The sequence below is a fragment of the Onthophagus taurus genome, chromosome 1 (assembly GCF_036711975.1).
Source record: "Onthophagus taurus isolate NC chromosome 1, IU_Otau_3.0, whole genome shotgun sequence".
In the NCBI taxonomy this organism is placed as follows: Eukaryota; Metazoa; Arthropoda; class Insecta; order Coleoptera; family Scarabaeidae; genus Onthophagus; species Onthophagus taurus.
The window spans coordinates 7,143,012-7,166,251 of NC_091966.1; the positions used below are offsets into that span (position 1 = coordinate 7,143,012).

Sequence of the window (23,240 nt, forward strand, 5' to 3'; positions counted from 1 at the left end):
GATCAAAGGAAGTCACTGATTAAAAATGGTACGCATGTATCAAACAACTACAGGGTCAAAATCTTACATAAATTACAAAGTGGAAGACTTGGATTAGGCTATGGATGCAGTTCAGATGGGGATATAAAGAAAAAGGCCGCAGAAAAGTGCAAAGTGCCTCGGACAACATTAGCACGGAGGATGCTTGAAAGGAATTCAAGACCCGTTGGACATCCGACTGTTTGAAGCAAGTCTGAGGAGCTGTTGATTTCTGAAACTTTGGCTGTTGTTGCGAATTGGACATCCGACATTCGAGATGTGGTGAAAAAATACCTAGATAAACAAGAGAGGCAGATCAAGGTCTTCAAGAACAACAGTCCAGGTCCAGATTTCATCGATGTTTATCAGAATAGCGTCAAACATCAAGCTGTCTAGGTCGTCACTCAACCGCGACGACACATTACAACATTTTTTAACAACGCTAACCTTGCCCTTTCTTCAGTCAAAAGTGTAAAACCTATATAATTATGATGTGTCCAAGAAGCCCCAACAAGGGGGCTATTTGGACATCACTTTTTTATATATTTTTTGTTGTTTGTATAAGTTATTTTCAATGTTTTATGATTTATTTTCTGATGCCCTAACTTTATTTCTACACTTTTAATCTTGAAAAATGCGCAAAAAGCGTGTCCAAGTAACCCCATCTTACGGTACGGATTTTCTCCGACTTTTGTCGACTTTGATTTTCTTTCAGGAACAAGTTTCGCTGGCAATGTTCATTCTGGCTATTACACCACTCTGTGTTGTTATATAATAGAGTGTAATAATTAAAACTGAATAATTAAGGTTATAACAATTATTTGTGATAATATTAAAATAAAGAACGGCTCAGCTGAACAAAAAAAAATCTCCTTCTAAAGTTTGTTGGGGTCGGTTTTGTAGGAGACAATGCCTCATTCCAAAACTGTCACATTGTTCGCAAATAAAGGCGAAGAGGTCCATCACCGTCTTATTCGGCACGTCCCTAATTACGGCCGTTTTAAATCATCGAAATTATGATAGCCCCGACCGCGAAGAAAAAGCACGCGTCGCCCTTAGCATTCGGAATAGCTTGGGTTCGAAGCCGAAGAACGGCGCGTCCAAGATTGGCGAGAGCGGACAATTTGTACACAAACGGCGCGGTCCCAATTATCCATCCGAGCCCCGACCCGGGGACTTGTAGATATTCGCCGTCGGCAGGTCCGGACCCGCGGGCCGTTTTTGCGACCCAGGCCGCCGACTCCGACATTCGGCCTTAACAACCGCGGAATGTCGTAACAATGGATCTATTATATACCTGATGGCATCCGGCTTAATTATGCGACGCCGGGGCGCAGGTGAAAAGCCGACATGTTTACACCGGACAATGTGGTCCGACCGCGGACGGGACCGGATCACGCGTCACCGCCAGAAGATAAGTTGATTCATTGTTTAATTCGATTGTCTCGTACATCAATCGCATATTGTGTCCGAACTTAACAACGGTCTCTTCAACGATCCTCCGTACCGCCTTTTGTACCCCGTACACAACGGATACGCTAATTACTACGAACCGACAAAGGATACTCGACTGTACAAATCGATCCTACACGATATGAAACCTGTCAGTACCATATAAATAACTCAATTCTTGCATATTATTCACCTGTTATGGTACAGTTTATATTATACCATTCAACCAAAAGAAATAAAATAAATAACTTTAACAATTTAATTTCTAATTTAACCAATAACTTTGGAAAACCACTTCAACTTTGCACAGCTTAATAGCTAATCAACGATTACAGTTAATACATTACGTACGCAACTGCTATCTAAATTAAATTCCCAAGGGTAATTACTCAGACTAATTATAAAGTAATTATATCCTTCCATTTCCATAAATTAGAAGATCGGAAAGGCTTGCGACAAATTCTCCCTTTAAATTTCATCTTGCTAAAGCTTCTCCCGACGACCGAACAAACGCCTTCCCCGACAAATGTATCATTTCGTCCTGCGCGATAATTATCTCCGTGACTTTGCGGATTATTATTGCAATTACAGGCAATAAATTTATTTTATTAGCCGCGCGATTGAGATACGCGAACGGTCGACCCGGTGTTGTGTACAAAGCCTGGCTCGGCAAGTGGTAATTTTCGCTTCTTTCGGTTCCGAATTGATTTATCACAGACGTTCTACGTCAGGCAGTGAGAAGAGAAGATGGGCTCGCCACCATCGGATCGCCTTTTCTCTTCGCACGGACGGACGTTTCAAACGGTCTACTAGAATTAGTGGCAACGGCCATATCCGTTCGCGGCAAACGCAGCGAAGTCTTTTAAGCTAACAAAAGGGTTTCCTGGAATATAAGATCCTTCGAACAAGAAGTTTTCTGACAGCGGCATTCTTTACGCACTATTCCAGTCGAAATAAATAAAAGCTTCAGACCAATACTTTACCTGCTTTAGAAAATCTTTTTTACTTAAATCTTAAGATATAAAATTGAATTGCATAACAAAAGTTGTACAGTTTGATGATTTTTGAAACAAAAGGTTTAATACGGAGAAGAGAGTGTCCGTTATAGCCAAACGTCCGTTTATCAAACATTTTTTATTTGACCTTTAAACTGTTTGAGCAAGACTTTTAGAGCTAATAGCAGCACTAGAACTGTGAATGTAAAAAGTTATCGATTATGACATAAAAGTAAACTATATTTGACTTAAAAAAAGTCAATAATGTTTTTTTGTTTTAATTTTGTAGCCATTTTAATGGCACATTCAGTGTGCTCACTTACTTTCATATTTGTTGAAAATCTAGCTAAAACTCGTAAAGCGGCATTAACTTGTTCTTTGGTGGGCTGGGGATGATCATTACCTTCATCACTATTATTATCGCTATCTTCAAAAATGCTCAAGACTGGCTCTCGACAAATGGCTAAATCGTTATCGGTATTAACAAAATCGTCAAATGAAATTTCAAGTGGCTCTATCTCTTGTAAAACAGTCCATTCTCTGGGTGCTGGTGGTAACAAATCTTAATTTTCTTCATCTGTTAAATCAGTGTTCGGCCATGCTCTATTAAAACAAAGTTTAATTGTTTGATCACTAACTGCATTCCAAGATGTACCTATTGCTTTAATAGCTTGTAGCAAATCCTATTTAATATTGTTGTCAATAACACGAATAGTAAATTTCACTAGTTTTGCCTTGTAAAATGACTTAAAATTAGCTATTATGCCCTGGTCAAGTGGCTGCAATCGACTTGTAGTGGGGGAACGAAAGAAATACACCGTGATGTTAGATAAGTTTCGGCTTTCAGTTTTATGTGCAGCACAGTTGTCTAAAGTTACAAGAATATAACTATGTTGGGCAATCATCTGCTGATTTATAACTTAAATTAAAAAATGAAATCTCTATTTTATAATGATATATAAAAATCGATATGTTGATTATGAAAAAGTATCTGAAACGATCTGAAATCAAACACTCTACTTTTAATGTTATATGGAAAATTAGGAAAAATTGATGAAATTCAAAAAGTCGCCCTCTGTCTTTATTTATGAAGATGAAGAAATGATTTATAACTTAAATTAAAGCTTGAAATTTGTATTTTATAATGATATATAAAAATCGATATGTTGATTATGAAAAAGTATCTGAAACGGCCTGAAATCAAACACTCTACTTTTGATGTTATATTGAAGATTAGGGAAAATTCATGAAATTCAAGAAATCGCCTTGTCTTTATTTATGAAGATGAAGAAATGATTTATAACGTAAATTAAAACTTGAAATCTGTATTTTATAATGATATATAAAAATCGATATGTTGATTATGAAAAAGTCTCTGAAACGGTATGAAATCAAACAGTCTTCATTTGATGTTATATTGAAGATTAGGAAAAATTGATGAAATTCAAAAAATAGCCGTGTCTTTATTTATGAAGATGAAGAAATAATTTATAACTTAAATTAAAGCTTGAAATCTGTATTTTATAATGATATATAAAAATCGATATGTTGATTATGAAAATTTATCTGAAACGGCCTGAAATCAAACACAATACTTTTGATATTTATTGAAAAATAGAAAAAAATTGATGAAATTCAAGAAATCGCCCTGACTTTATTTATGAAGATGAAGATATGATTTATAACTTAAATTAAAGATTGAAATCTCTATTTTATAATGATATATAAAAATCGATATGTTGATTATGAAAATTTATCTGAAATAGCCTGAAATCAAACACAATACTTTTGATATTTATTGAAAAATAGAAAAATTTATGAAATTCAAGAAATCGCCCTGACTTTATTTATGAAGATGAAGAAATGATTTATAACTTAAATTAAAGCTTGAAATCTGTATTTTATAATGATATATAAAAATCGATGTGTTGATTATGAAAATTTATCTGAAACGACCTGAACTCAAACACAATACTTTTGATATTTATTGAAAAATAGAAAAAATTGATGAAATTCAAGAAATCGCCCTGACTTTATTTATGAAGATGAAGAAATGATTCATAACTTAAATTAAAGCTTGAAATCTGTATTTTATAATGATATATAAAAATCGATATGTTGATTATGAAAATTTATCTGAAACGACCTGAAATCAAACACAATACTTTTGATATTTATTGAAAAATAGAAAAAATTGATGAAATTCAAGAAATCGCTCTGATTTTATTTATGAAGATGAAGAAATGATTTATAACTCAAATTAAAGCTTGAAATCTGTATTTTATAATGATATATAAAAATCGATATGTTGATTATGAAAAAGTATCTGAAACGGTTTGAAATCAAACACTCTACTTTTGACGTTATATTGAAGATTAGGAAAAATTGATGAAATTCAAAAAGTCACCCTGTCTTTATTTATGAAGATGAAGAAATGATTTATAACTTCAACAAAAGCTTGAAACCTCTATTTTATAATGATATATAAAAATCGATATGTTAATTGTGAAAAAATATCTGATATGGTCTGAAACCAAACACTCTACTTTTGATGTTATATTGAAAAATAGAAAAAATTGATGAAATTCAAAAAATCGCCGTGTCTTTATTTATGAAGATGAAGAAATAATTTATAACTTAAATTAAAGCTTGAAATCTGTATTTTATAATGATATATAAAAATCGATATGTTGATTATGAAAATTTATCTGAAACGACCTGAAATCAAACACAATACTTTTGATATTATATTGAAAAATAGAAAAAATTGATGAAATTCAAAAAATAGCCCTGTCTTTATTTATGAAGATGAAGAAATGATTTATAACTTAAATTAAAGCTTGAAATCTGTATTTTATAATGATATATACAAATTGGTATGTTGATTATGAAAAAGTATCTGAAACGGTTTGAAATCAAACAGTCTTCATTTGATGTTATATTGAAGATTAGGAAAAGTTGATGAAATTCAAAAAATAGCCGTGTCTTTATTTATGAGGATGAAGAAATAATTTATACCTTAAATTAAAGCTTGAAATCTGTATTTTATAATGATATATAAAAATCGATATGTTGATTATGAAAATTTATCTGAAACGGCTTGAAATCAAACACAATACTTTTGATATTTATTGAAAAATAGAAAAAAATTGATGAAATTCAAGAAATCGCCCTGACTTTATTTATGAAGATGAAGATATGATTTATAACTTAAATTAAAGATTGAAATCTCTATTTTATAATGATATATAAAAATCGATACGTTGATTATGAAAATTTATCTGAAACGACCTGAAATCAAACACAATACTTTTGATATTATATTGAAAAATACAAAAAAAATGATAAAATTCAAAAAATCGCCCTGACTTTATTTATGAAGATGAAGAAATGATTTATAACTTAAATTAAAGCTTGTAATCTCTACTTTAAAATGATATATAAAGATCGATAGCTGTATTATGGAAAAAGTATCTGAAACGGTCTGAAATGACACCCACCACATTTTGGTAGAAATAGAAATTTGAGCAAAATTAAAAAATCACTCAGATTCCACTTATGAAGATAAAAAAATAATTAATTACTTAAATTATAGCGTGAAATGTCTATTTTAAAATTGTGATACGTTGATAAATCTCAATTTAAGAAAAAGAAGAATTAAATTTTTTAATAATTATTTTTATAACTTGAATGAAAAAATAATGGTAACAAAACTAAGGTGAAAAACAACTAAAAAGCTTTGATGTTATCTCAAATTAGAAGAAAAGATAGTGATAATAATAGCAAAAAGGAATTTAAAGAACCAGGGGCGGATTAAATTTAAAATAATAATATTCTTATTATATCAAAAATCAAATTTATTCTCTTTAAGTGTTGAATTTATTTTTAAAATCAAAAGTGTTTAAAAATAAATTTTTATGAAATCAAATAAATATAAAAAAAACGAAACATCTGAAATTAATTGTATGTTTGGAAGCTACCGTAAAGTGTCTTGATTAGGAAAAAAAGTAACGGTTGTCATTGTAACTTTCACCACTGCATAACAATTTAATGGATACGGAGTTAAGACAAAACCCGCCTCTGGAAGTGAGAAGAAGGAGCGGTAAATCGTGGTGGAAAGCGCTCTTGCTCTAAAGAGAACCCTAACAGATGGGTCTGTCAGAACGATGCAGTATGTGCATGCGAGCGTTCGAAGATTATCACGCTAGATTTAAGACGCCGTCTAGTAAGTTGAAAAATGACGTTAAGCTATTATTAATTACGACCCCTCGTCGTCCGGCTCCTCTTTTCGTCTTGGATACTGCGCCTCTTCGCCACTTCAACCGCAAGAGAAGCCGACACCAAAGCCGCGGTGTTTCCGATGCGACACCGACCGCTACTATAATGAAATCATTATCAATTAATAATTACTTCGGCGTTTACGATCACCTCCAAGATTGGTTTGTCTTTAGTTGCTGACTTCCCGGAACAGTTCAATATTTTCTCAATTTCAAGGCTGACTCAATATTACCAAGAATTCTTCACAACAATATTTAAAGATTTATCAACATTTCCAAAATTACTTTCGACATGAATGACAGGAAGTGAAGATGTTTTCTAAAAACTTTGATGTATCTTAAACAATAAAACTGAAAATTGAAAAGAACTAAAGTAACCCAACACCGCACGGTGAACGACTTTGAAGGAGTCCACTAGAAAGTCCGGTAGTGTGTTCTCGGCTTGTCACATATTTTATCTGTTTACAGCATTTTTGTTTTAGGGCCCAAGCTGTGTCAGAAGGGGCTGAGGATCGTCTTCAGACGGTTCTGGGAGCAGCGCCATCAATATCATCGGAACCAGTCATCGAAACCCTAATAAATGGGGACCCTTTTGGCAGGTTACGTCTTTACCGTGTTTATTTTCATTTTCGCAGACGCCAAGAGTGTTTCCGAAACGGTGATTTACCGAATCATCTCAGTCAATAGGCCAAGTCAGGTAAAAAAAGCTCTGGCGCTATAACCACTTTATGTACTAATTTGTTCGGCGAAATTGGGGGATCTTCCGTTTCTTTACGAGCTTTTGAAAGTTTTTTTTTACACATCCTGTAAAAATTATAAAACAATTAAGGATTGATGAGGTTTGAAGTAATTTATTGAAATATATGTTTAATATTTTTTTTGTAATGAAAATAGCAAATAATTGAAAACAATGAGGACAACATCACATGAACAGTATGTGGTCAATTATATTACACATATGAGTTGATGCCGAATAGAGACCGTCACTGACTAAGGGCATCAATGGGCAATCACGGAGCCAATACAGTCTGGGTCAGGGTTTTATCGTCTCCGGCGAGCGTTCGACGTTGACTTGAGCGGATCCAAGAGCAGGGCATACAACACGACGGCGACCAAAGCCGCTCGTAAAATTTTATTGCATCGTCTGTGACCAAAATGACCGGCGGCGTAAAAAAGCGGAAAGAGCAACAAGAACTGTTTAATGTTTATAGTTGATGTTTTGATTTTTTCTGACAGGATCGCTCTTAATTGATGTGTCAGTTCCAGGGAACGCCGACAGGGCCCCGCGCCATGCTTTATTGTCCCGCAGGTCTGGAAGACAATTCGTGGCCTCGTGTTCCACCGTTCGATGCGAACGAAAGAAACGAGCGAAAAAATACAAAGCGAAACCAGAACGTGGAACGGTTTTTGCCTCATTTGGGGGAAACGCAAAACTGATTGCGATTGTCTACTCTTCGTTTCCAACGTTCCTTCGAATCACTTCTATATTAGGATAAAACATAATTAAAGTACTCTGCACGTATTATTAAAGAATTATTTTCTTAGGTCTAAAGTTAGTTCTAGTTTTAATTGCAATTCAGTCTTAGATTATTGTACATTTTTATTGAACTAAAAGTAGAACCAACACTAGACTACTAACACTAGACTTAGAACTAGAAATATTCGGGCTTAGCCGTCTTAAGAGAAGTACAGCTTAAACCCAACTGGTTCTAGTTCTACGTCTAGTGTTAGTTCTAACGAGTGTGCTGGGTAACACTAGTTAGCATTAGATATCACCATGTTGCATACTTTTGTTGAACTAAAACTAGAACTAACATAGACCTAGAACTAGAAAAATTCGGACGAACGGCTAAACCCAAAACTTTCTAGTTCTGGGTCTAGTGTTAGTTCTAGTTTTAATTGTTGTTCATTACTGATGTCACGAACGGGCCTCTAAGCTGTTGTAGAGATGTAGCAATCTTCTTAGATTACGATATACAGTTTTGCTGTATTTATAAGTACTGATGAGTAATCCATTATATTGTTAATAATGGATAAAAAGTCAATTATTGAATTAGGACCTAATTTGATAGATATAACAGTCAATGAGTACCTTGCTGAATATGAAACTCAGAGAATCAGTATTTGAGAACATATGAAACGATGGAAATTGTGATGAAACATGAAAAACGATGATTTCTGTTGCACGACAAATCTGTTGATTTAGATCTTAATGATTTTATGGAAAAAGTTGGAGTAACGGATATTGTCAAAGAAATTACAAACCCAACACCGTATAAAATACTTCATTTAATTGTTACAAACAAAATAATCGACAATGTTGTGTTTCAAACCAACTTGTATGCGACATAGGAGCAGCAACGAAATGGAATATCATTCAAATGTACAGATAGTACAAAAATCAAAACATTTTTAGTATTAAATCTTCTAATGGCAATAAAACAGTTACCTAGCTATAGAGATTATTGAAGCTCAAGTTCTGACCTGCATGATAGTTACATTAGTCAATTCATGTCAGTGAATCGATTGAGTTTACATTCATTTGAATAACAATACTCTTCTCCCAAATCGAATTCACCCGATTTCGACAAATTATGCAAAGTACGTTCGTTTCTAAATGACTTGGTGCACAATTTACAAAAATATCTGAACGCTGATGAATTTCTGGCTATCGATGAATCGATGATCAAATTCAATGGTAAAAGCAGTATAAAACAATATACACCAAAAAAACCTATAAAAAAGACTACAAAGTTTGGGCATGAGCAAATAAAAATAGTTATCTTTTTAATTTTGAAATTTATACCGGTAAAAAAGGCAACGTCGTGGAAAAAGATTTAGGAGGAAGAGTAGTAAAAATTTAAGGAATGGATTTGTACGGAAAAAATCACCGCTTTTTTTTGATAATTATTTTACGTCTTATCCTTTGCTGGTGGAATTAGAAAAGAAGAAAGTGTATGCTTGTGGCACAATAAATATATATTTATACCACAAATGAGACATGATAAAGCGATGTAACAAGGCGATGTTGACTGGAAGGCGACGGCTGAAAGAATAGCAATGTTCAAATGGACGAATAAGAGAAGCGTTCATCTACTATCGAATTTTCCTAATCCACCCAAAATGCAAAATGTACGCAGAAAACAAAAAAAAATGGAGAGTTTATTAATATTACTTGCCCACAAGTCGTTATGGATAATAAAGAAAACATGTTTTATGTGGATAAGTTTTATTAATTAAAGTGAAATTAAGAATTGGACAGAAAAAGTCAGAAATCCTTTTATTTTTTAGATGCTAGTGTAGTGAATTCTTTTATTCTCTATAAACTTTTAGGCAATTCCATAAACCATAAAGATTTTCGAAGGCATGTGATTGACGGATTACTGGCAGAAAAATTAGTTTTGTTAAAGCTCCTTTCCAGCTGTTAACGCACAAGAAGAAAGCAAACATAAACGAACGGTTTCAAAAGATGTGCAAGATGTAGTATCAGAACAAAGCAAGTTCGTACAGAATGAATCTGTACTATATGTCAGGTAACTAATACTAAACCTAGAACTAGACACATTCGGGTTTAGCTATCTTAAGAGACGTACTGCTAAACTCGAATGCTTCTAGTTCTAGTGACAGTACTAGGTAGTGCTAGTTAGCACTAGATTTTACCGTGTTGCATATTTTTGTTGAACTAAAACTACAACTAACTCTAGACCTAGATCTAGAAACATTTAGGTTTAGCCGTCTTAAGAGACGTACGGCTAAACCCGAATGCTTCTAGTTCTACGTCTAGTGTTAGTTCTAGTGAGTGTGCTAAGTAGCACTACATATCACCATGTTGCATGTTTCTGTCGAACTAAAACTAGAACAAACAGTAGACCTAGAACTAGAAACATCTCTTAAGACGGCTAAACCCGCATTTTCTAGTTCTACGTCTAGTGTTAGTTGTAGTGACAGTACTATGTAGCGCTAATTAGCACTAGATATCACCATGTTGCATACTTTTGTTGAACTAAAACTAGAACTAACACTAGACCTGCATCTGAAGACGCACGGCTAAACCCGAATGTTTCTAGTTCTAGGTCTAGTGTTAGTTCTAGTTTTAATACTTGTTCAGCTCTAACATCACGATCGAGCCTTTGAGCTGTTTCCGGGATGTAACAGTCTTCTTAGATCACAATATACTGTTTTACTGTATTTATAACCACCGATGAGATTACATTTTACATTATACCTAGTGCTTTTCCTAGAACTTTGAGTTGTTAACTTGTTAAAGAAAGTAACAAAGTGTATAAAATCATCGTCTGTAACTCACAAAAGGCACAAAAGCTAACATAAAAGATAAAGTTAAACCGAATCATAAACATAGCTACCGATCAATTTTATATCTTATTATCTAAAATGTTATTTTGTTTACAAAACATAACGTAAGCATTAATAAACTTATTACGTTCTATTACAAAAGACAAGCACCTGATTATCATAAAATTTTATGATCGATAATGCACCGTATTTCCTCGTTGGGCATGTAAACTCGCCATCAAAAACAATTATAGGATATTCACCACAGCCGGGAAGGTCGTCAGATTATAAGAACCGCGTGTAAAACAAGCAAAAAGAAATCTTTAACGTGAAGTTCGGTACGGACACGGACGGACGGACGCGCCTCTCACGAAGCGCTTATTAAGCAATTAAAATCGCACTTCTTCAATTCAAATTACGCGATCCATCAACGTCCGCGCACGATTCATTCCCACTCGTTCACATTAGCATCTCCATCAATCTTGGTGCGCGCACGATGAAAAACAAAACGAACCGACGAACGAGGAGGGAAAATAAGATCGTTGAAGAGAAAGATCGAGTTCATAAGGGCACGCGTAATTAAAACGCGACACTGCGGCGAACGCAAACAGAAGGATTATTGTCGTGGCAATAACACTTCCCTAGTTAGGGAGATTGTAAACAGTGTGTTATTGTTTTTAAACCGGATGATTTGTGATATTGCGCTTCGATGCTGAAAGGAATTCTAGCGAGGTTCGCGCAACTAGCTCGTCTTCTTTCAAAATCAATTGACAATAGGCGACTGTCCCTCGTTTATCAGCCTTCTTCCTCCTTTGGCGAAGAGACTCGACTTGTGCACACGCATATCGGTGTAAACACGACACCGACTCGCCTGTCGACCAACAAGCGGCAACCAGCCTAGTTAAATATTGTAGGAGCTAACTAGTTGTGCAGGATCCGATTCTCCAGATTCAATATTTACGTTAACGTTCGGTGGCTTTGTTAAACTGGCACGCAAATACTAGGTGGTGATAGGATTATGATTTAAACACCTTTTGTTTACTGAAATTTTCAAATTTTAATTGATCATTTTTAGCAATTTTTATTTATCAAAAACTTTTGATTTTTACCTTAAAAATGTTTAATACATTTACTACACCATTAGCAAAACATTTGTTGCGACAAAAAAGTTGGTCCGGCTAGGTACTGGTAACCCTGTTTTTGCTCAAGTCTGATCTCTTGTCGAAGACCGAGTTGTTTTACTTATTAGGCTACCGGTAGACGTATAAAAAAATCAACGGCCGACACAGCTATACTTTTATTATGCGCACACTATCCCCGGTTTCGCCAAAGAAGTCATACGATTAAGTCAGCTCCTCCTGCGCTACGGGCGACCGCACCTAATTTTATAGCAAATTAAAGCTTTTGGTTCCCGATGCCATTTTAAATCTTCTTCACCGCCGCCGTTTCTGAGGAAACTGCCGCGCAAGAAAACTCGTTATTTTAAATTGAAAACTATGCGCTAAAGAACCACTAATCTCCTAGAACTTGCTTTAAACATAAGAGGAAACAGCTTCAATGTGTGTAGTTAACACCATTTGTGTTTTCAATACATATTTTGTGTTATAAAAACAAGAGATATAATCTCCAGATGTATCCAGTAGTTTAATTTAAGCCTACTTTAGTCATTATGGTGTAGTGTGGTAGTATTTGCCGTACTATGTTAGCTTTTGAAAAATTAGTACTGGGAATGATCGGCGAGGCGCTCAATTTCTTTATTAACGTTAAGCTTACGGATTTATTTTGTATCCTTCATCAGAACATCACATGTCTAAAATTAAAAATCTAGTGAAACAATAAAATGAGGTTAACCTCAAAAAGTTACGAAAAAGAGTGCAAAACAAGGTATCACAGGTCCATCACATGATGGAAGCTCACAATAAGCAAGAATTGAACATGAGTCCAAATAATTTCATAATTAAAATAAAACCAAAGGACGGACAAACTTGATGTCAATGTGAGACGTGAAACACTTGGTGTGATATAACCAAGAAATCGCGAAAAAATGCGGGAGTTTATCACTCATTCCAGGAGTACCAATGAAAAATGAAAAGGTTAAAAACGAAATTGTAAAACCGAAACGGTTAAGGAGGAACAAGAAACGAATGTTAAGGATGCACTATATATGGGAATAAGGACCCTAAAACAAGATTTCGGAGATCTCACCATAACGCACTTCACCCTCATCGTTAGTAGATATATAATACTGAAGTTTTGGATATCCGTTCTTGAGTTCACAGATATAACCTTTTGGTTTATGGAGACCATTTCAAGAAAGAGACGCTTTTTGAAGTTATTTTCTTGAAACAGGATGGACGTATCATTGAAATAGAATCTGTGGCCTGTATCAATATGATGGTTGACCAACGCCGATTTGTTGGCCCTAAGATTTTTACAGTCAGCTTCGTCTCACAGGTCTGTAATTAAATTTGGCTATCTTTACATGGTCGGTATGTAGTAATTTGGTTAACCTAGGGGTTAGTTGGGGGGAATAAAAGAGAGAAGTGAGAAGCTGGGTCTCTCGCCAGTTACCAGGGGACTCGTTAGGAATGTGTCAAGTCTCGTGGGGTTGGTATAGAGAAGCTTATTTATCAGTGGTCTGGGAAAGTCATTGTTGCAGAACATATTTGAGAGCAACCGAAGGTTTTTCTCCACAAAACGCGGGTGACAAATCTTCTTGATTCTATCCCTCATGGCAACAACCGTATTTATTTTTTGGTGTAACGGATGATTAGAATAAAAGTTAATATATCTTCCCGTGTGTTGTTTTTTTCTGTACCAACCAGTACAGATCGACCCATCATCATCCTGAATGACCAGACAGTCTAGGAAGGGCACTGACTTAGAGAACTCAGTTTCCATAGTGAATTGAAGCCTTTCATTGTAACTATTAAAGGTATCCAATACCACATCGAGGGTATCGGAGGGGATGGAGCAGATAATGAACTTGTTGCTAACGGGATTGCACAACAATCTCCTTGGAGCAGATAATGTCATCCACATATTTGTAGATAAAGGGAAATCTAAAGTTTAGTTTGGAGATGGAGTTGGTAATCAAATCATCCATTACAATCTGAGCTAATATCGGGCTCAAGGGGCTGCCCATTGGTGTACTAAACAATTGTTGATAGAATTCTCCCTGAAAGGAAAATGAGGAAGAAGCGAACATAAAGAGATTTTTTGCCATGGGGGTGTGTGGAGTCACGAAGTCTCATTCTCTGCTTATAATGTGAGTAACCAGGTCCATAGGAATGTTGGTAAATAGGGAAACCACGTCCAATGAAACCAAAACATGGTCAATTGGGAGCTTAATCTTAGCAACCTCCTCTACGAAAGTGTATCGAAAGTGTAGTCCTGTATATTGAGACTGGTCAAGTTACTGAAGGCAACGGAGAGAATGTCAGCCAAGTGTTTAGACAAGGCATAGGTGGGAGACATTATGGTACTACTTAACATTCTAGGACCACATTATTTTCGATAACTTCACTAATCTCCTAGAACTTGCTTTAAACATATGAGGCAGCAGTTTCAATGTGTAGTTAACACCATTTGTGTTTTCAATACATATTTTGTGTTATAAAAACAAAAGATATAATCTCCAGGCGTATCCAACAGTTTGATTTAAGCCGACTTTAGTCATTATGGTGTGACTTCACATTCTAGGAACATATTATTTTCAATAACTTTACTAATCTCCTAGAACTTGCTTTAAACATATGAGGCAACAGTTTCAATGTGTAGTTAACACCATTTGTGTTTTTAATACATATTTTGTGTTATAAAAACAAGAGATATGATCTCCAGACGTATCCAGCAGTTTGATTTAAGCCGACTTTAGTCATTATGGTTTGACTTCACATTCTAGGAACACATTATTTTCGATAACTTCCCCTGTTGACGCGACAAGTCATTAATAACCGAAATGGTGTGGAAGGCACCCCTGTAACCCGATACTTTTCCTCCTTACCGTTCTCTCCTTCTGCCAAGCAGACCTTTGTCGTCGTCGCAAGAGGGCGTGCACATGCGGTTCCTTCTTCGCCCGCTTGAGCGCGATCTTGGTTGTGCTACGTCGCGAGCGATCGCCATAATTTAGGATATTTTTACTGTTTGGCCGCGGCGCACTTCTCGACGTCTTTCTGGGACGTCGCATAAATTCGGCTTGTCGCGAATATGAGACCCCGGGAGTGAGGCAGGAATGCGGCTCTATTACGGAATCAAGTTCTACAAACACAGGCATTAACACCGGCCGAGGGCATCCGAGCCACCAATTTACATCTCAATATCGGGCTAAAATGTTTACCTAACTTTACGACGCCTATCAGGTGCGCCGCGGCACCTACGGCACCTCTTCTTTACGGGTGCCGCCCGCCCAACGTCTCGTCTAGTCGCCACAAATGGTCGGCCTTTTAATTGTTCTTGTATTTGATTTGAAGCCACCACTTGAGAATGAAACAACCCACGTTTTCAAGACAACGAATACTTTAAATTTATTAGATATTTTTAAAAACTATGTTGTTTGTTGTTATGTTGTCAGCATAACCAAAATTTTTGCTTTTGATAGATATCAGTGAAGATCTTAACTATATTAGTTAAGTCTAATCATATCTTAATGGACATTCTAAAAAAGCTTCTTAAAACTATTATCAGTGGTACTGATTCTATTCCCTTCATGCCTACTGAATTTATCACTAAAATCATCAATACAGAATGAGTCAAAGATTTATATGATCATAGATATATCATAGATTCGTTTTTGAGATACGATGTGTTAAAGTTCTCTTTATATCAACTTAATCTCAATCACTTTGATGTGCATCACTTAAACAATCGTATCATTGGGATTTGTAAAACTGAAGGATTCATACTTAATGTGTTGAAGTGGAATTAAAATTGCTTTAAAATGTTTTTTATTTCATTGCAGTACCTGAATTCGTTTTTGAGATACAATTTCTTTTAATACAACCTATCCTTAGTGTTCATTTAAAAAATCGTACCAACTAGATTTATATGAACGAAGAAATTATATTTAATGTGTTGAAACTGGATTAAATTTGCTGCACGATGCTTTTTATTTCATCTTGATATCTCATTTCCTTTTTGAGATATGATTTTTTTAATTTAATCTTTATTAATTGAACATAGTGGAATTAAAAAAATAATAACGCCGAGATGTGTAGGAGCAAGTGAATAATTTTACAATAATTTAAGTAAGAATTTAATTTGCATTAATGTAAAATTCATTACATTGTAATATTCCAATTAGTTTTTAAGATACGATGCATTAAAGTTTTATTAAGCAACTAATCCTCAACGACAATTTTTTAAAATGGTACCAGATTTACCCAGATTTATAAAAGTGAAGGAATCCTATTTAATGTGTTGAACCAGAATTAAAATTGCTTTAAATAGCTTTCTATTTCATTGTAATATCGGAATTAGTTTCCAAGATATGATATTTTAAAGTTATAATGTCACTGTATTCACAAATATCTTAGCCCGTTTCTTTTAAAATAATCGTATCATCTGGATTGATAGGAATGAAAGGTTTATATTTAATTAGTTGAAGGAGGATTAAATTTGCTGTAAAATGCTTCTTATTTCATCTTGATATCTTATTCACTTTTTGACATATAATTTTTTAAAGTAATCTGGATTAAACGAACAGAATTGTATTAAAAAACCTTAACGAGAAGATTTGTTGGAGTAAAAAAGCAATTTTCAATGATTTAAGTATTAATTAAATTTGCTTTAAAATACATTTTATTTTATTCATGTATTTGAATTTGTTTTTGAGATACAAAATTTATTTCAAAATCTTATTAAAGATGTAATCCACCAAAAAGGCAAAAATGAAGATATATATACTTTTCATGACTAAAGAAATGAGACGTTAAAGACATTATGGTCAAACAGTACATTGACGTGTTAAATGTATTTAAATGTTATTTATCTATTGTGCAACCCGGAAATAACACGATTACAAATACAACAAAATTCCAGCAATTCTTGCACCTGATGTAAGAACTGAACAACATCTTAAACATCAAAAAATGTGAGGGGCAACTTTGTTATGGTGTAAAAACATGCCTTCTAACATTTTCATGTAAATTTTTGTTCTATAAGGTTACATTACGTTATTTTTTGATTATGGTGAGTACTGGTAGTTCATGGGAAGTAACATTCATATAAGAGGCTCAAACTTTCAATTAAAACTTTATTGATTTGCAACAAAAATTGTGTCAGTAAAGCTTTGATGAGAACTTTCCTCTAAATTTAGACAATTACAAACAAAGCCAGTTATGTTACATAAATGATTTGTGTAAAATCTGATGATGAAGGTGGAGTGGAATGAAGAGTGTGACCGTAATAAAAGGGTCATTTTCCTCTGAGCATTCGAATAAGTAATAATGACGCGGCATGGTTGCTGGCGCGAATGTTTATTTCGTGTTCGTCTGGGTGCCTGGTCGCGATCTCTTACTTTACCGTTCTTAATTGCTGAAGAACCATGAGTCTCCGACGACGTCCGGGAGTGAGATATGCGCCCCTGCGTTGTGGTCACACGATGTTGTTGACCTGTCCACGTAATCAGCGAGCGGCCCGGCCGATAATCGGCACGGATGCCTCCGAAATTCGCAGACGCTGCCGGTCCGCGGCATGGCCGTCTCGGCCCCGTTTATATGTCTTCATAAAATAACGTCCGGAGCACAATTAAAAAGACCGCTTAACGACTCGCGCCTAAATTATTTACCTGTCCGGATGGTGGCAAAAACAGCGGCACCCGAATGGCCGCATTAATTGCCCCCCAGTTTAACCAATTATCCGATCGACAACCGAACCTATATACGGGGTGGACCGCCGGACCCGAAAATAATAGACTGAGATGGGCACACAAAGGACGGCGGCCGCTCTGTCACTACCGTAACTTCATAAACGACTTCACCGTGATGGCGCCACCGAATAATGATATTTGCTTTCAACTCTTACACGACTTCGACTTCGCAATTAACAACGGTAATTTAGTATTTCTGCTTGCAGCTCTTATTCTTAAATGATGGTACCTTTCACCTCGTAAATGGATTCGTATACATTTTTCATGCTATTTAGATGTTTTAATTGACCAAGTTTTAACTATATATAAAATCACATAGACACCTTAACTTTTTCCATCACAAGTTAACTTAAAATAGAGACAAAAACTGCAAGGTAACTTAACTAGTCCATCAACCACATTCTCAGAGCGGAAAACGAGATGATTACAGATTACAGCTCCATCTCAATTTATGCAGCAAACCGCCAATTTAATAATTTAAAATACACACACGCGAAGTCTATCGTTTCAACAATAACGAATTGCTGATATATTTTATGTCAGCGCGGGATGTTTTCATACATAGGGTTCGAATTGAGATTTGCATATCGATCGATCACGATCGGAAATCTGGCAAAGCCGATGCAAGATGATATGCAAACGTGCATTAGAAATTCAGAGTGGAGCTGAACACGTAACAACCACAAATCGACGCCGAAGGATCTGTTAGAGGACCAAACCAACCGTATCATGCAATTTTCTCATTATTATCCGTATGGGCGATCAAACGTAAATGCCCGTATCGCATTCAGATCATAAGATTAATATCACAACAGAAGTTATCCGATTGAGAGTAAAAAACGTTTTACGACAAATTTACACTTAATTTTTTTATAACTTATTGTTTCAACTTTAACCCGTTTATGAACACAGTTCCAATAATGTGACACCCTCGTTTTTCTCTCCTCCACGCTTTGTTTCCAGTAAACACGTTGATTAGCGAGAATGATTGTTTGATATCTATTATTTTGTGTTGTGTTTATTGCCCTAACAATTCTCAACACATTTCCATATATCATCTATAATAATCAATACGATAAGTACAAAAAACACTTTTTCCCAAAAATTCCAATATTGGAGCTATGGGCTAAATGGGTCCATAAAGATTTTTACTAATTTTAGACCACCCTCAACTGCAGAAGTCATTCAAGTAATAGAAGACGAGGATTTTTGGGTCGCTAATGTTTTTATCACTCATCCAGATGATGGTGCTGAAAGTGCGGAAGATAGCGGCAATGAAGACTTCTGCAACAACATCAATATCTGGATGGTCGACAGCTTCAAACGGAAGCTATGGCGAAAATTACAAATCAAGGACGGACTTTCACAATTAGTGATAGCGACACTGACAAAGAGTCAAACAGTGACTATGAACCTTTGTCAAAAATACAAAAGAAGTTACCGAAAAAAAGAATCTGGAAAAAGTCCAATCTTATTCCTGGGTTTCCGAACTTCCTGTGGAATGCTTTGAGCATTTTCTTGATGATAGTATTATATCATTTTTTTTTTTACACAAAACGGTAAACTTAATTTCTGAATTTCCAATGAAGAAATAAAGTGTTTTGGCTATACTACAATTATCTGTCTCGTGTGTTGTTCCTAGATGTAAAATGTGGTGGGAAATAGGAACCAAATCTTGCAATGTGGCACTAGTGAATTCTACGAGAAGAAATAGATTCAAAATGATAAAAAGATATCTACACTGTGCAGACAATAATAACCTTCTTCCGGGTAACATATTAGCAAAATTACGAAAATTGATGCAAATGCTTAATTCAAAATTTTTTAAATATTCAGTACACCAAGAAAGGCTGAGTGTTGATGAAAGTATGGTTCCATACTTTGGTAAGCACAGGGAAAAACAATTTTTAAAAGGAAAGCCGATACGATACATTTCCAAGATGTGGTGCGGATGAAGAAGAAAATGTGACAACCACAAAAAAAGTAAGAAAACCAACTATAAAGGAACCACCATTTGATGCAGGAGAGTCTGCTATACTTGGACTGATAAAAGTCGTACCAAAACAAACTAGTAACTCATTTACAGGAAAAAAATATGGAGGTACAAGTACTACCAAATAAAATAGAAATGAAAAGTGTCCCATAATGCCTTCAAAAATGGTAGAAAAGGACAGATGACTATTATACAGATATTGCCAATAAACTAACCTTTAGAAGCTGGCATGATAATAGAATAGTTCTGATTAGTATTTATGACTCTACGCTTACAGAATGTAGAGTGGAAGTTCTGGCATAAACGGGTTAATATAGCAGCTAATGTGATCATCGACACCAAAAAGGTTGGCAGGAACGTTGTAATCTGACCGGAAGAAGTCAACTTAGTTCCTGGGAAATCAAAAAGTGACTTGAGGGTCTTCACCCACTTCATGACCAGAGATCTACATGAAGCTGGGGAACACACAACTTTGTAGAGAGTATGAAATGGAAGGCAAGACGGTAAGTCATATTGTTTGTGACTGTCCCAACCTCGCGTACTTAAGGGAATCCATTTTTGGCATACCAATTTCGGACATAAAGAAAATACCCTTCTGTTCTATATTAACATTCATTAAAAGTTTGGGCTGTTTTTTTTTCTTTGAATGAATTCACCCCCACATGAAACTACATACATATATACAACTTGTTGTTTATATTTGATTATATCAAAGTAACAGTTACATCCTTCTTGATAATTGTTAAAAGTAAATGTCATAATTAATCACCGTTGTAATTGCAGATTATTCAAACGCCTCTCCCTATTTGGTACCGAACCATTAATAAAGTTATTAAACCAACATTCTATTTATGATAATCTCTGCTTTCACATCGTGAATAAGTAATTGCTTTTGTAAGGTTCGTAAACCCATTTTCCGCACTGGAGGATTGTATCTTCCCGCTTCGAAAAGCGGTAGCAAGAAATCCTTCTAAATGCTCGGTCGCGTCTATGGGAAGATTAGGTGCGACGGTTATTGTAATGTTTCCACGTAGTTAGTCGTGTGGTAAAATTTTTTTCAAAGGACCAAATGAGCCCTAAGTCCACCAGGTATTATACAAGTACCCGACTTAGCTAAGCCTAGTTCAAAAAAAAAACATACTCTATAACCTTTTTGTGTAACAAAACGATTTTGTAATATAAAGAATTTCTTTGAAGTAAGATTTAAAATAAATAAATAAAAAAATTATTATTTCTTCCTTCATAAATCATTTACTAAAAAGTTACGTTTTTTTCGGACATTTTAACGGCACTTTTATATAACTCGTAAATGTCAATCAATAGTTATGTAAATTGATTGCTGTTAATTATGAGCGATAAAACTGGTACTCTAAAAAATTCCAATTAAGTAAAGATTGGCGGAGTTTATAGTCTTCGCAAGGTCGCAAACTCGATAACAAATTTTCATATACAATGTCACCATGAGAATTTTCAGGACAACCGCTGTTTGCGAAATAATTTCTCGGATGGCAATGGAGTTTATTGGCATAATAATCGATACTAAATGCTCATAAAATAAATATTAGGTGTTTTATAATCTTTTAATAATACAATTTAAGAGATTCCTCGAATTTTTATAAGATTATGTCATCAAAACATAAATAGGAATTAATTAAGTTTTTATTTTTTAATTAATAAACTTACCCTGTTGGTGTTGGTGGATGAAAAGGTCCAGTTGATGATTGCATTCTGTGATCCCAGACATACCGACCCTCGTGGGTCCTTTGATCAACGGGAAGAGGTGCGTGAAAAGCTGCGAAAGCCGACGGAAACTGAATCGGCAGTCCTGCAGACATAGCGGCCTGAAAGTCCGCCTCTTTTTCAGGCATGTCACCCGCAATCACAACATCGTACCGCAAACACTCGCGGTCCTCCTGCTTTTTTAACAAAACAACGGTGTACGTCTCCTTAACGAGTCGCGATTTTTTCCTCTTCTTTGGCACACATCAGCGCGGCACACTACCGACAAAACCAATCAAGCGTCATTATCGGCCGCACAGATAAGGAAACGACGCGTTTTTCAGCTAGACTCGGAACGCTTTCTACGCCCGGCTAGTGATGATACCGCTAAGACTGAACGTCCGAAAAAAGAATCCGTATGTCTCAATTGAGTTGAACACAATCAAAAGTGGTGGACGCGTCGCGTAGAAGAACAAAAATGGTAAAACGTGTCCGCATAGAAGTACAACAACAATAACACATGACGAACAGAACGTGTGCGTGCGTGCGTGTATATTTAAAGAGTACGTACGAAGAAGAGTCCACAAGCCTATGGTGTACGTCTAAGAACTAACTAGAGGCGAGAGCACGAACGGTTGACAGGCAGACCTTACAACTCAACTAACGAGTATAGGAGAAGGGAATAAAGAGGGAGGGGCCAAGTCCGGGCAGACTGCGACGGAATGGCTCGGCATTCTATATATTTTCGAGTTCTTCGCCGAGGCCGGTGTTCGGGCCTCCGCCAGTGGTGGAGACCACGGGCGGGAATTGGACGTCTTAATATTGTAATACAGGTAATTATCGGCCGACCTCCCTTTTCCCCCTTCCTCATCTTTATCGTCTTTTCCCTACCCATTTTTTCTTCTTTTCCTTTCCTTTCCTTTCCTTTAGATTTTGCTGCTTCTCCGCTCCGTTACGCCGATGATTGATACCTTCGATCTTAATTCGTTCATTAAAATGCAAACGCCGTCCGATCCGGCCACCGCGAGCGCGGATTCGCAAACCCTCTTGATTACTTTTCTGTAATTTATTAAGGGATTACGGCACGAACGGTAGTCTCTGTGTTACAACAACTGCGAGACGCTTCATTTTTATGTACTTATCGCGGTTAATATCGATTAAATTAAGATCTTCATTTGCCCAGATGTAATCTGAAACTCGGAACTTTGTTAAGTTAAATCAGTCGTATCGAACACCACTTTAATGGTTTCTTATTTATACACATTAAACTTTCTGCATTTATCAAGATTTAAAAACACCTTTTATAACTGACTCGCATAAATGATTGAACACTGGCGACAGCAAAAAATAATAAATGATAAATAATCCAACAAAAACGAAGAATAATAAACATTCTTAGACAGGATATACACACAGGGTGAGTCAACGTATTCTCAATCATCTCTTTTACTACACCCTGCCATTTCGAATTTAAACCTTTTGAAGGCTTCGAAAGTTAATAAATGATGCAAGTTAAATACATAACTTCAAAGTATTTACAAATGACAAATTGCTGTAACAATTTTATTTGAAAACGCCTTCGCTCTTGGGATTTTAGCACTCATAATTCGTATCTTTAATTATTG

The 23,240-nt window shown here is 35.5% G+C and overlaps 1 protein-coding gene across 2 annotated transcripts in view; it reads right to left on the bottom strand.

Annotated features, from left to right (window-relative positions):
- The window catches only part of LOC111424142 (cubitus interruptus), a 97,605-nt gene extending 75,385 nt beyond the window's left edge, over positions 1-22,220 (bottom strand). For both annotated transcript variants that reach the window (XM_023057586.2, XM_023057578.2), the window contains exon 1: positions 21,580-22,220. In XM_023057586.2, coding sequence (XP_022913354.1) covers positions 21,580-21,764 — 185 coding nt within the window. In that variant the 5' untranslated portion in view covers positions 21,765-22,220. The remainder of the gene's footprint in view (positions 1-21,579) is intronic.
- Positions 22,221-23,240: the final 1,020 nt, after the last annotated feature.